At 40.8% G+C, this 14,575-nt stretch overlaps 1 protein-coding gene across 1 annotated transcript in view; it reads right to left on the bottom strand.

Annotated features, from left to right (window-relative positions):
- The window catches only part of LOC139763164 (proton-coupled folate transporter-like), a 235,165-nt gene extending 220,942 nt beyond the window's left edge, over positions 1-14,223 (bottom strand). The window contains exons 1-2 of the mRNA XM_071688875.1: positions 13,963-14,223; positions 428-900 (exon numbers count right to left, since the gene is read on the bottom strand). Coding sequence (XP_071544976.1) covers positions 428-691 — 264 coding nt within the window. The 5' untranslated portion in view covers positions 692-900; positions 13,963-14,223. The remainder of the gene's footprint in view (positions 1-427; positions 901-13,962) is intronic.
- Between the last annotated feature and the right edge of the window lie 352 nt (positions 14,224-14,575).

Raw genomic sequence — 14,575 nt, 5'->3', positions numbered from 1 at the left:
CAAAAGTAGTCTTAAAGACCTGTCTAGTACACTTTCCATATACAAACTTATCTTCTATATCTATTTACTTTCTTCTAAATTAGCTTGTTATTATCCTTTACATTTTCATTCAATTTTCTCCCCCAATCCTCATTTGCCTTCATTTAATCTATCTGCACCATCTTTTTAACTTTTCTATCAAATGACCATACAGCTTACAACCTTTGTCCCCCATTATCATTATTTTCCGGAAGATGGAGCCACTCTTTCCTAGCTCTTTTAACTTTTTTCTCCTCAACAAATTTCCAAAACTCTTCATTCCACTATGCTATGCTTTTCTATTCATAGCCAATATCCACAGTACTGCAAAACTATGGGACAAATAATACAAAACTAGCAATATGTTTAGCAGCATAAATATTCAAATGTCAAAGAGGTCTTCCATTACCTTTGCGAGCAACAAATTGGTAGAGATTGATGACTGAACTGTCCAACCCAAAACATTGAGGAAAATTATGGGCTCTATTGTGATTTCCTGGAGAGCCTGTGCCACCTTTTTGCAGCATCCTTGTTCCTTGTTCCTCTCCTCTTCTCCAGGGCATTCGCTATGATGTGCAGAATTATTGATATCTATGGAATCCACACACAAGATATTCTGATGACTCTCTGATTCCTCAGAGATGAGGGGCTCATCATCTCTTTCATTCACCATGTTTTAGGGACTTGGCTTTGTTTATTGTATCTAATAACTCATTCAATATAATAAGGGTTCCCAGTGATTTACACTGTACATATCATATATTTTCTCATCCATTACGAATATCGAAACAATAGTACTGATGACATCTTGCTACAATATGGTTTTGTTGGCATCTGAAGAATCTCTTAGTTTAAGGTAAAGATTCCTCTGCAGTCCTAGTTCTGTAATGAAATAAGAGATTATCACATTAAAAAATATACAGATTTAGTAGCTAAAACTAAGTGTAACATCAATACCGTTATAGATAGGATTACAGGATATTCTGGAGCAGAGATAATACACAAAATTTAGATGAAAGGCCTCCACCATAACAACAGCCATTCTTTACCACTTTATGTGATGTTCTTTACATTACATTATCATTTACAGTACTTGATGCCATCAATATGAATGTATCCAGAAATACATTTTACACTGAAAAAACAAATCAATATTTGTATTCACCACACTAACCACCCTATAGTGCATGATTGCCATTTAAAATAAAGCTTTCATGTGTCAGGGTGAAGTTTTAATTTTTCATCTTTTATGTCAGCTGAGGCCCTAACAAGACCATCCCATTAATGCTATATATCATTATACACACTCACCATCTTCCGCATCAATGAGGTATCGTTAAGAACAGAGGACTAAGACTAAGAGAGAATATCCTCACTTGGCTCCCTTCTCTGTTCCTTCTTTTGGAAAATAAAGAAAATATGATGAGAGGATTTCCAGCACCCCTGCTCCTACGAGATGCAGGGAATAAGTGGGAAGCATTCTTTCTCCCCAATCACCAGGGATGTGTATAAGTAAGTGTATGGGAACTTATCATGTTTCATTTCCCCATGGACTCATACAAAAATGGTTGATCACATGCAAAATTCTGATCATTTCCAACAAATATATATCTTTCTTTCATACTATTCACTATTTCCCGAGTTAGCGAGGTAGCGTTAAGAACAGAGGACTGGGCCTTTGAGGGAATATCCTCACCTGGTCCCCTTCTCTGTTCCTTCTTATGGAAAATTAAAAAAAAAAACAAGAGGGGAGGATTTCCAGCCATCCGCTCCCTCCCCTTTTAGTCGCCTTCTACAACATGCAGGGAATACATGGGAAGTATTCTTTCTTCCCTATCCCCAGGGATAAATATACACATTCTATCTATTTATTTTGCTTTGTCGCTGTATCCCACGTTAGCGAGGTAGCACAAGGGAACAGACAAAAGAATGGCCCAACCCACCCACATACACATGTATATACATACACGTCCACACGCAAATACACATATCTATACATCTCAACGTATACATATATATACACACACAGACATATACGTATATCGCCAACCTGCCACATATGAAATAACAACCCCCTCCCCCTTCATGTATGCGAGGTAGTGCTAGGAAAACACAACAAAGGCCCCATTCGTTCACACTCAGTCTATAGCTATTATGTATAATGCTGAAACCACAGCTCCCTTTCCACAACCAAGCCACACAGAACTTTCCATGGTTTGCCCCAGACGCTTCACATGCCCTGGTTCAATCCACTGACAGCACGTCAACCCCAGTATACCACATCGTTCCAGTTCAATCTATTCCTTGCACACCTTTCACCCTCCTGCATGTTCAGGCTCCGATCACTCAAATCTTTTTCACTCCATCTTCCCACCTCCAATTTGGTCTCCCACTTCTCCTCGTTCCCTCCACCTCTGACACATATATCCTCTTGGTCAATCTTTCCTCACTCTTTCTCTCCATGTGACAAAACTATTTCAAAACACCCTCTTCTGCTCTCTCAACCACACTCTGTTTATTTCCCCATATCTCTCTTACCCTATCATTACTTACTCGATCAAACCACCTCACACCACATATTGTCCTCAAACATATCATTTAGAGCACAACCACCCTCCGCCGCACAACTCTATCTATAGCCCATGCCTCGCAACCATATAACATTGTTGGAACCACTATTCCTTCAAACATACCCAATATTGCTTTCCAAGATAACGTTCTCGACTTCCACACATTCTTCAACGCTTCCAGAACTTTTGTCCCCTCACCCACACTATGATTCACTTCTGCTTCCATGGTTCCATCCACTGCCAGATCCACTCCCAGATATCTAAAACACTTCACTTCCTCCAGTTTTTCTCCATTCAAACTTACCTTCCAACTGACTTGTCCCTCAACCCTACTGTACCTAGTAACCTTGCTCTTATTCACATTTACTCTCAACTTTCTTCTTTCACACACTTTACCAAACTCAGTCACCAGCTTCTGCAGTTTCTCACATGAATCAGCCACCAGCGCTGTATCATCAGTGAACAACAACTGACTCACTTTCCAAGCTCTCTCATCCCCAACAGACTGCATAATTGCCCCTCTTTCCAAAACTCTTGCATTCACCTCCCTAACAACCCCATCCACAAACAAATTAAACAACTATGGAGACATCACACACCCCTGCCACAAACCTATATTCACTGAGAACCAATCACTTTCCTCTCTTCCTACACGTACACATGCCTTACATCCTCAATAATAACTTTCCAATGATTCTATCAACATGCCTCCCACACCATATATTCTTAATACCTTCCACAGAGCATCACAATCAACTCTATCATATGCCTCCTCCAGATCCATAAATGCTACATATAAATCCATTTGCTTTTCTAAGTATTTCTTACATACATTCTTCAAAGCAAACACCTGATCCACACATCCTCTACCACTTCTGAAACCACACTGCTCTTCCCCAATCTGATGCTCTGTACATATTTAAGAATGTATGTGAGAAATACTTAGAAAAGCAAATGGATTTGTATGTAGCATTTATGGATCTGGAGAAGGCATATGATAGAGTTGATAGAGATGCTCTGTGGAAGGTATTAAGAATATATGATGTGGGAGGAAAGTTGTTAGAAGCAGTGAAAAGTTTTTATCGAGGATGTAAGGCATGTGTGCGTGTAGGAAGAGAGGAAAGTGATTGGTTCTCAGTGAATGTAGGTTTGCGGCAGGGGTGTGTGATGTCTCCATGGTTGTTTAATTTGTTTGTGGATGGGGTTGTTAGGGAGGTGAATGCAAGAGTTTTGGAAAGAGGGGCAAGTATGAAGTCTGTTGGGGATGAGAGAGCTTGGGAAGTGAGTCAGTTGTTGTTCGCTGATGATACAGCGCTGGTGGCTGATTCATGTGAGAAACTGCAGAAGCTGGTGACTGAGTTTGGAAAAGTGTGTGGAAGAAGAAAGTTAAGAGTAAATGTGAATAAGAGCAAGGTTATTAGGTACAGTAGGGTTGAGGGTCAAGTCAATTGGGAGGTGAGTTTGAATGGAGAAAAACTGGAGGAAGTGAAGTGTTTTAGATATCTGGGAGTGGATCTGGCAGCGGATGGAACCATGGAAGCGGAAGTGGATCATAGGGTGGGGGAGGGGGCGAAAATCCTGGGGGCCTTGAAGAATGTGTGGAAGTCGAGAACATTATCTCAGAAAGCAAAAATGGGTATGTTTGAAGGAATAGTGGTTCCAACAATGTTGTATGGTTGCGAGGCATGGGCTATGGATAGAGTTGTGTGCAGGAGGATGGATGTGCTAGAAATGAGATGTTTGAGGACAATGTGTGGTGTGAGGTGGTTTGATCGAGTGAGTAACGTAAGGGTAAGAGAGATGTGTGGAAATAAAAAGAGCGTGGTTGAGAGAGCAGAAGAGGGTGTTTTGAAGTGGTTTGGGCACATGGAGAGGATGAGTGAGGAAAGATTGACCAAGAGGATATATGTGTCGGAGGTGGAGGGAACAAGGAGAAGAGGGAGACCAAATTGGAGGTGGAAAGATGGAGTGAAAAAGATTTTGTGTGATCGGGGCCTGAACATGCAGGAGGGTGAAAGGAGGGCAAGGAATAGAGTGAATTGGAGCGATGTGGTATACCGGGGTTGACGTGCTGTCAGTGGATTGAAGCAAGGCATGTGAAGCGTCTGGGGTAAACCATGGAAAGCCGTGTAGGTATGTATATTTGCGTGTGTGGACGTATGTATATACATGTGTATGGGGGGGGGGGTGGGGCCATTTCTTTCGTCTGTTTCCTTGCGCTACCTCGCAAACGCGGGAGACAGCGACAAAGTATAATAAATATAAATAAATATATATTTAATCATTTATTTTGCTTTGTCGCTGTCTCCCGCGCCTGCGAGGTAGCACAAGGAAACAGACGAAAGAAATGGCCCAACCCACCCCCACACACATACGTCCAAACACACAAATGTACACACCCACACATCCTAACGTACCCACATATACACACACACACACACACACACACACACATATACACACATGCACACAATTCACACTGTTTGCCCCTACTCACCCCCAACGCCACCCCGCCACACACGGAATAACATCCCCCTCCCCCCTCATGTGTGTGAGGCAGAGCCAGGAAAAGACAACAAAGGCCCCATTTGCTCACACTCAGTCTCCAGCTGTCATGCAATAATGCCCGAAACCACAGCTCCCTTTCCACATCCAGGCCCCACACAACTTTCCATGGTTTACCCCAGACACTTCACATGCCCTGATTCAATCCATTGACAGCACGTCGATCCCGGTATACCACATCGATCCAATTCACTCTATTCCTTGCCCGCCTTTCACCCTCCTGCATGTTCAGGCCCCGATCACTCAAAATCTTTTTCACTCCATCTTTCCACCTCCAATTTGGTCTCCCACTTCTCCTACACGTTCCTACACGTACACATGCCTTACATCCTCGATAAAAACTTCACACATATATCCTCTTGGTCAATCTTTCCTCACTCATTCTCTCCATGTGCCCAAACCATTTCAAAACACCCTCTTCTGCTCTCTCAACCACGCTCTTTTTATTTCCACACATCTCTCTTACCCTTACATTACTTACTCGATCAAAGCACCTCACACCACATATTGTCCTCAAACATCTCATTTAGCACACCCACCCTCCTCCGCATAACTCTATCTATAGCTCACACCTTGCAACCATATAACATTGTTGGAACCACTATCCCTTCAAACATACCCATTTTTGCTTTCGAAGATGACTTTCTCAACTTTCACACATTTCTCCCCCTCCCCGACCCTATGATTCACTTCCGCTTCCATGGTTCCATTCGCTGCCAAATCCACTTCCAGATATCTAAAACATTTCACTTCCTCCAGTTTTTCTCCATTCAAACTTACCTCTCAATTGACTTCTCCCTCAACCCTACTGTATCTAATAGCCTTACTTTTATTCACATTTACTCTCAGCTTTCTTCTTTCACACACTTTACCAAACTCAGTCACCAGCGCTGTATCATCAGTGAACAACAACTGACTCACTTCCCAAGCTCTCTCATCCACAACAGACTGCATACTTGCCCCTCTTTCCAAAACTCTTGCATTCACCTCCCTAACAACCACATCCGTAAACAAATTAAACAACCATGGAGACATCACGCACCCCTGTCGCAAACCAACATTCACTGAGAACCAATCGCTTTCCTCTCTTCCTACACGCACACATGCCTTACATCCTCGATAAAAACTTTTCACTGCTTCTAACAACTTACCTCCCACACCATATATTCTTAATGCCTTCCACAGAGCATCTCTATGAAAGGGGTATCTACCAAAGGGGTATATATTACAAATAATTTAAGAGCATCTAAAACCCTAACACTAATTCAAGCTTTTCTTACTACTGTGTACAACTGAAAGACTGAACTTAGACAAAATGATTAGAAAAATATTTTTCTTATTACCATACGAACAAACTCTCTTCAGTAAAGCTTGGAGTAATATCAAGAAAATCATTAAAAAGTTAGAAATTTTTACAAAAAGACATTGTAAAAGCTGAAGAGTAAATTTGAGAACCCTCCTACTTCACACTATAACATGTTATCATCTAGATAATTCCAGAGATTTTGTACATAAAGCAAAAAGCAACTTAATTGTTTTTGATAAATCGAAGCTTAGGAAGTAATATGATTAATGTGGTGTTTTATTTACCATTTATGAACTTGAAGAAACTGATTTGATTTTATACTTGCTTACTATTTCCCAAGTTAGCAAGGTAGTGCTAGGAACAGATGAAGAAAAAGCCTCATTCACTCATATTCATTCTCTACTTGTCATGTATAATGCACTGAAACCATAACCCTTTATCCACAAACAGGAATGTGGTTTCCCCAGCTGCTTCACACCTGCATCAGTCCTCTGACAGCACACTATCCCCTATGTACATTATCGCTCCAATGCACCCTATCTTTTGCAAAACTTTCACTCTTCTTCCCTCCATCCATCCACCTCCAAGGTCTCACCCTTCTCCTTGTCCCCACCTTCTGACACGTATCTTCTTTGTTAACCTCTCCTTACTTGTTCCCACCATATGTCCAAACCATTTCAGCACAGCCTCTTCAGCTCTCTTAACCATACTCTTCTTGTTACCAAACTTCTCTCTTACCCTTTTGCTATCAACCCAATTCAAACCACATAATACCCTCAAACACTTCCTTTACAATAAATCCACCCTCCTCCAAAATTCCCATCTAAAGCCCAATCCTTACATCTACACATCATTAGGGCTACCATACTTTCAAACATCCCCATTTTCACCTACCCAGATAACAAGCACTCTATCCATACATTCCTTAATACTCCCAGAACCTTCGACCTCTCAACAACCTTGAGCCCCACTTCCGTTTCCATCCCTCTCCCTTCAACTCTTGCATCTATCTCCCCTCAGCACTTCATCCATAAACAAATCAGACAATGGTGATATAAACACACCCTTACAGCAGACCCAACTTCACCTGGAACTGCTTAACCAGGTTTCCAGTGGCTTTCCTCCCACACCATATATTTGTGATACCTTCAACAAGAATCTCTAACAACCCTACCATATGCTTTCTCCAGATCCTTTCATTTCACTTAGCACTTCTCACATACATTCTTCAAAACAAACATCTAATCCACACATCTTTTACCACTCCTGAAAGTATATTGTTCCTCCATAATCTGATGCTCTGAACATTCCTTCATCCTCAATCACCACTCTCCTATGAACCAGACCAAGTACACTCAACATACTTATACTTCTGTAGTTCAAACACTAACTTTTGCCTGGAAAATGATGCTGGCAACATAAAATGAATGCCTTCTGCTAAAACCTGACACAGACAAACTGATAGACTAGATTCAATGGTAATAAATGAATCTTATCATCAATAAATGCACAGCTTTATACATCAGCTGCAAAACTAAGAAGGTAAGCTACATATGAATTCTGGTGAGTTACAGAAAATAGACAGGAAAAAAGACAAGTATAATACTCTCTGATGACCTATAGACATGTAAGGAGTATTTAAAAGCAGTCAGAATAAATGAGAAAAAATTACTTGACTCATAGGAAGGACATTTGCACGCAAGTTTAAGAAACTAAACTTCATTGTCTACATTTACAGCTGTATTCCCACTCTGAATATCCTATTCAGTTCTGGTCCAACTTCCTAGAAAAAGACATGAAAATAATGGAAGTACAGCAGCAAGCTAATACGATGATCCCCAGACTGAGAAACACTAGTATTTTCTTTATTCCTTTTTTTTGGAGGTTAGTAAAGTGTTTCCTTCATAGCATCTTAAAGATTTACTTCATAAGTTTTACTTTGCTTAGATGTCCTGCCTAATATGGGGGAAGCGAGGGAAAGCAGACCTTCTTTGACATCCTCACTAGAAATGAAATCTAACTCCTTCAACTGTAACCTATCCATGAAAATAATTTTCATTAGTTTAAATATTCATAGACTTATCATGCCCATTATAAAATTTCATTGTGGCTTCAACAATCAATTTCTGTACTTTGTGTGGTCTCGTATATGATACTGATTCTGGATTTACTGACTCCCTTGACCTTTCAGTAGCTGATAGCCACTGTCTAATTACATAAAGCACACAAAGTAAGGAGAAGAAAGTGTGACAGATTGGATGCATTTGACATTTACTTTTGGATGGTAAAAGACAGTTGTGTCTGAGGACTTGGTGAAAGCAATTATTGTTCCTTATTTCAAAAGAAAAGGTGCTAAGGATGGATGTAGCATTTAGAGGGGAATTAGTTGAGTATACCAGGAAGAGTGTATAAAATATTGATAAAGTGATGTGACAGAAGGCAAAAAAAAGTGAGGAGCAAGGGGGTTTTAGGAAAGGCAGGGGATGTGCGGATTAGATTTTTGTGGTGAATATGACTGTGGAAAAGTATCTAGCAAAAGCTTCAATGGATCTAAAGAAAGCATATGACAGAGATGAGTGGAATGCTTTATAGGATGTCTTAAGGATATATGGAGAGAGAGTTGCACAAAAGTTTCAGTATACATGTGGGTGTGAGGAAGGGCTGTGTGATGTCACCTTGACTCGTTAACTTATATATGGATGGATTGATAAGAGAGGTGACAGCAAAACTCAGGAAAGGGGATGCAGTGATGGAGTGTGGTGGTTAGGTACAGTGGCCAGTGACAAGCCTGTTCATAGATGATACTGTGTTGTATAGTGAGAGTGAAGAGGACTTGCACTGGGTTGGAAGTGATTTTTACAATGTGTGTAAGCACAGGTGTTTAAGGTAAGTGCAAGTAAAAGTACAGTCATAGTGTTTGAAAGGACTCAGAGTGAAAGTATAAATTTTGCCAAACAGCAGAGTGAAAAAAGAAAGTATACTACACTTTGTTACTGACGGGGAAAAAAGTCTCATGAGGTGAGAGAAAGTTAAGTATTTTGGAGTTATCTTGGGTAAATTGGGTGTTATGGCAGGAGAGATAAGGGAAAGAGCAGTACAGGGTTGAAGAGTCACTGGATCCCTTAACAGAATAATGAAGGGTAGATATGTAAGTATGGAAGTTAAGAAGGATCAAGGGACAGCATAGTCCTCCCAACCCACACCTATGCAGCCAAAACATGTACATGGAATGAGTCACAGTGGTCAAGAATCCATGCTGTGGAAATGTTATTTGAGGGTAGCTTGAAATATGATCAGATGGAACGAAGAAAGAAATAAGGGGGTGTATGAGAGATGTCATATGACAGGGAATGCAAAGAGATGAACTACTGAGCAACAGAGTGGGTGAAACATAATACTTTGAGGTGGTTTGTGCATGTTGAAAAAATGAAAATTGGGGAGTTTACATGGAGAGTGTATGGCAGTACAATTGAAAGGTTTTGTGTGAAAGGAAGACCACCTGTGACTTGAGGAAATAAAGTGGAAGCGTACTGGAGGGAGAGAAATGGTGGAGGAATGCCTGGACCAGTGTATGCATTGGAGGTATGTAAGGACAGGGTAAGTGGACACTTTTGCTGTGGCTATCCCCTTGATGAGAGTTCCTAGAAGAAACAGGCATCAGAAATATATATAAGTATATAGAATAGCCAAGCTCCATTAAAATTCTACCATCCTCTATGTTAAACCTCTAAAACAGAGTCAGCAACCAAGCATCCACAACATGTGGTCCAGCTTCAACCAATTTCTATATTTTGTTGTAACATATTCTTTAATGTACATACAAATACGTGTTAATTGATAGGCGCGCGAGAGAGACTTTTGGATGTCAATGTGCTGAGAGGTGCAACTGGAGGGATGTCTGATCATTATCCTGTGGAGGCGAAGGTGAAGATTTGTAGAGGTTTTCAGAAAAGAAGAGAGCATGTTGGGGTGAAGAGAGTGGTGAGAGTAAGTGAGCTTGGGAAGGAGACTTGTGTGAGGAAGTACCAGGAGAGACTGAGCACAGAATGGAAAAAGGTGAGAACAAAGGAGGTAAGGGGAGTGGGGGAGGAATGAGATGTATTTAGGGAAGCAGTGATGGCTTGCGCAAAAGATGCTTGTCCCATGAGAAGCGTGGGAGGTTGGCAGACTAGAAAGGGTAGTGAGTGGTGGGATGAAGAAGTAAGATTATTAGTGAAAGAGAAGAGAGGCATTTGAACGATTTTTGCAGGGAAATAATGCAAATGAGTGAGAGATGTATAAAAGAAAGAGGCAGGAGGTCAAGAGAAAGGTGCAAGAGGTGAAAAAGAGGGCAAATGAGAGTTGGGGTGAGAGAGTATCATTAAATTTTAGGGAGAATAAAAAGATGTTTTGGAAGGAAGTAGATAAAGTGCGTAAGACAAGGGAACAAATGGGAACTTCAGTGAAGGGGCTAATGGGGAGGTGTGATGTAAGAAGGAGATAGAGTGAGTATTTTGAAGGTCTGTTGAATGTGTTTGATGATAGAGTGGCAGATATAGGGTGTTTTGGTCGAGGTGGTGTGCAAAGTGAGAGGGTTAGGGAAAATGATTTGGTAAACAGAGAAGAGGTAGTAAAAGCTTTACGGAAGATGAAAGCCGGCAAGGCAGCAGGTTTGGATGGTATTGCAGTGGAATTTATTAAAAAAGGGGGTGACTGTATTGTTGACTGGTTGGTAAGGTTATTTAATGTATGTATGATTCATGGTGAGGTGCCTGAGGATTGGCGGAATGCTTGCATAGTGCCATTGTACAAAGGCAAAGTGGACAAAGGTGAGTGCTCAAATTACAGAGGTATAAGTTTGTTGAGTATTCCTGGGAAATTATATGGGAGGGTATTGATTGAGAGGGTGAAGGCATGTACAGAGCATCATACTGGGGAAGAGCAGTGTGGTTTCAGAAGGGGTAGAGGATGTGTGGATCAGGTGAATGCTTTGAAGAATGTATGTGAGAAATACTTAGAAATGCAAATGGATTTGTATGTAGCATTTATGGATCTGTAGAAGGCATATGATAGAGTTGATAGAGATGCTCTGTGGAAGGTATTAAGAATATATGGCGTGGGAGGCAAGTTGTTAGAAGCAGTGAAAAGTTTTTATCGAGGATGTAAGGCATGTGTACGTGTGGGAAGAGAGGAAAGTGATTGGTTCTCAGTGAATGTAGGTTTGCAGCAGGTGTGTGTGATGTCTCCATGGTTGTTTCATTTGTTTATGGATGGGGTTATTAGGGAGATGAATGCAAGAGTTTTGGAAAGAGGGGCAAGTATGCAGTCTGTTGTGGATGAGAGAGCCTGGGAAGTGAGTCAGTTGTTGTTCGCTGATGATACAGCACTGGTAGCTGATTCATGTGAGAAACTGCAGAAGCTGATGACTGAGTTTGCTAAAGTGTGTGAAAGAAGAAAGTTGAGAGTAAATGTGAATAAGAGCAAGGTTATTAGGTACAGTAGGGTTGAGGGTTAAGTCAATTGGAAGGTAAGTCTGAATGGAGAAAAACTGGAGGAAGTGAAGTGTTTTAGATATCTGGGAGTGGATTTGGCAGTGGATGGAACCATGGAAGTGGAAGTGAATCATAGGGTGGGGGAGAAGGCGAAAATTCTGGGAGCCTTGAAGAATGTGTGGAAGTCGAGAACATTATCTCGGAAAGCAAAAATGGGTATGTTTGAAGGAATAGTGGTTCCAACAATGTTGTATGGTTGTGAGGCGTGGGTTATGGATAGAGTTGTGCGCAGGAGGGTGGATGTGCTGGAAATGAGATGTTTGAGGACAATATGTGGTGTGAGGTAGTTTGATCGAGTAAGTAATAATAGGGTAAGAGAGATGTGTGGTAATAAAAAGAGCAGAAGAGGGTGTTTTGAAATGGTTTGGTCACATGGAGAGAATGAGTGAGGTAAGACTGACAAAGAGGATATATGTGTCGGAGGTGGAGGGAACGAGGAGAAGTGGGAGACCATATTGGAGGTGGAAAGATGGAGTGAAAAAGATTTTGAGTGATCGGGACCTGAACATGCAGGAAGGTGAAAGGCGTGCAAGGAATAGAGTGAATTTGAACGATGTGGTATACCCGTCTCGACGTGCTGTCAATGGATTGAACCAAGGCATGTGAAGCATCTGGGGTAAACCATGGAAAGTTCTGTGGGGCCTGGATGTGGAAAGGGAGCTGAGGTTTCAGTGCATTATTGCATGACAGCTAGAGACTGAATGTAAACGACTGGGGCCTTTGTTGTCTTTTCCTAGCGCTACCTCACACACATATGGGGGGAGGGGGTTGTTATTTCATGTGTGGCGAGGTGGCGATGGGAATGAATATAGGCAGACAGTATGAATTATGTGCATGTCTATATGTATATGACTGTGTGTGTATATATATGTATACACTGAGATGTATAGGTATGTATATTTGCGTGTGTAGACGTGTATGCATATACATGTGTATGTGGGTGGGTTACGCCATTCTTTCGTCTGTTTCCTTGCGCTTCCTCGCTAACGCGGGAGACAGCGATAAAGCAAAATAATAAAAAAAAAATACAAATAGTATATAGCTATAGTTTAGCAATGCTTCTCAATTATCTCAGCCCATCTTTAACCGTAAAGATGGAAGTCATTAGTCTGCCAATTAGTCAGCACTGCCTAGTCTCAAACTAGCTAGCTGTTTGTTTCCCATCACCTCCAATCTATACCAGTTGGGCCACGGCTACTTGAGCAGTAGACATTCACTGGCTCATTTCCTTTAATTCCACTTTATTTCTTAAAACTATGAACTAAACCTACAAATCCAAATAATCTCACAGGAAACAGAAATCCTCAGACTGCAAGCTTTTGTCTATGTTTCATTACATTAGCATTTCTGTTCTTCTGTCTCCTGTGGGTTATGTGGATTTATTAAACAGAGTATCGATGTGGTTACTTTATATCTTCTGATACAAACTGGGATTCCTACAAATATTAATTCTGAAGAGTGAAAAGAACAATTCTCATTATACTGGGATACTGAGAAGCTTGTACCGAAGCTTGTACCCACTGCCATCTTAAAACTTCGACACTAGGAAATTAAAGTGTGAAAGGAATCAACCTACAGCAACTCCCAAGGTTCCGCTCACTGGCCCCCAACCTAAGGCAGCCTCCATGTACCACAGATGAGGTGCTGGGGAAAATTATCCAATGTGGTTATCAACTACATAGCACATTAATTTTGCATCCGACTGTGGTGACTGGTCAGTATGGAATTACAACCCTTCGTAATACAACAAAAATATCCTCTAGCTCCCTGTTTTCATAGAAATAATAACTAAACAAACAGGAAGTGCTGTATAACACACTGTAAACAGGTTCAGTACTGTTCACCTGGCAGTCCAATCAGATAGTCACTGGTTCATATATCAATTCTACTTCAATAAATGAGACAAGGTCATACTGCTAATAAAGTCAAGCTGGAACTACACGTCTACACGTACAACTTTGTTATAACATACCTTCTCTTTTGGTAAATGAAGACCAGCTCTGTGTTAGCTTCCAACCATCACAGGCATGGAAAAGGCACAAATCACGGTCATATCTCATAACGTCAGCTTATATAATGACCAGCTAAAGTATGTTGCCACGGTACGATGTTCAGGAAGTCTTTCATAATGAAGGCTCACTCAGTGTTGCCAGACGTGATAAGTATTCGTATCCCTTTAGGAAAATTTCAGCTTTATCATCATGTGAAGACGCTGGGCAAATTAACCTGTTTTGTATTAATGTAAAGGGTTATAGAAAGGTAAAATCCTGCTAACTTTATATTCATGTTGTTTTGGTAGTCCTGGGATATTTTGAGCAAAAACTTATCCTGATATGTAATCTACCATACTACATCATTCCTTTCTCTCAGTCAGCATTGATTCAGACAAGAAGTCACCGCAATGAAGTTTATGTTTAACATTTTTCTTCGCTTATGAGTTTACGAAGCTGATTAATTTCGTAGTGTACTCAAACAGTTAGTTCGATATTACCAATGAAATCTATCGAAGTAAGAAAAAGATTATACATCTCCCAAAAATTTTGTGATTAACACAATCAAAGTTCTCCTAAACTAGTAACCGATAC

Source organism: Panulirus ornatus, chromosome 46 (assembly GCF_036320965.1).
Source record: "Panulirus ornatus isolate Po-2019 chromosome 46, ASM3632096v1, whole genome shotgun sequence".
Lineage (NCBI taxonomy): Eukaryota > Metazoa > Arthropoda > Malacostraca > Decapoda > Palinuridae > Panulirus > Panulirus ornatus.
This window is presented reverse-complemented; position numbering and strand designations above follow the sequence as displayed.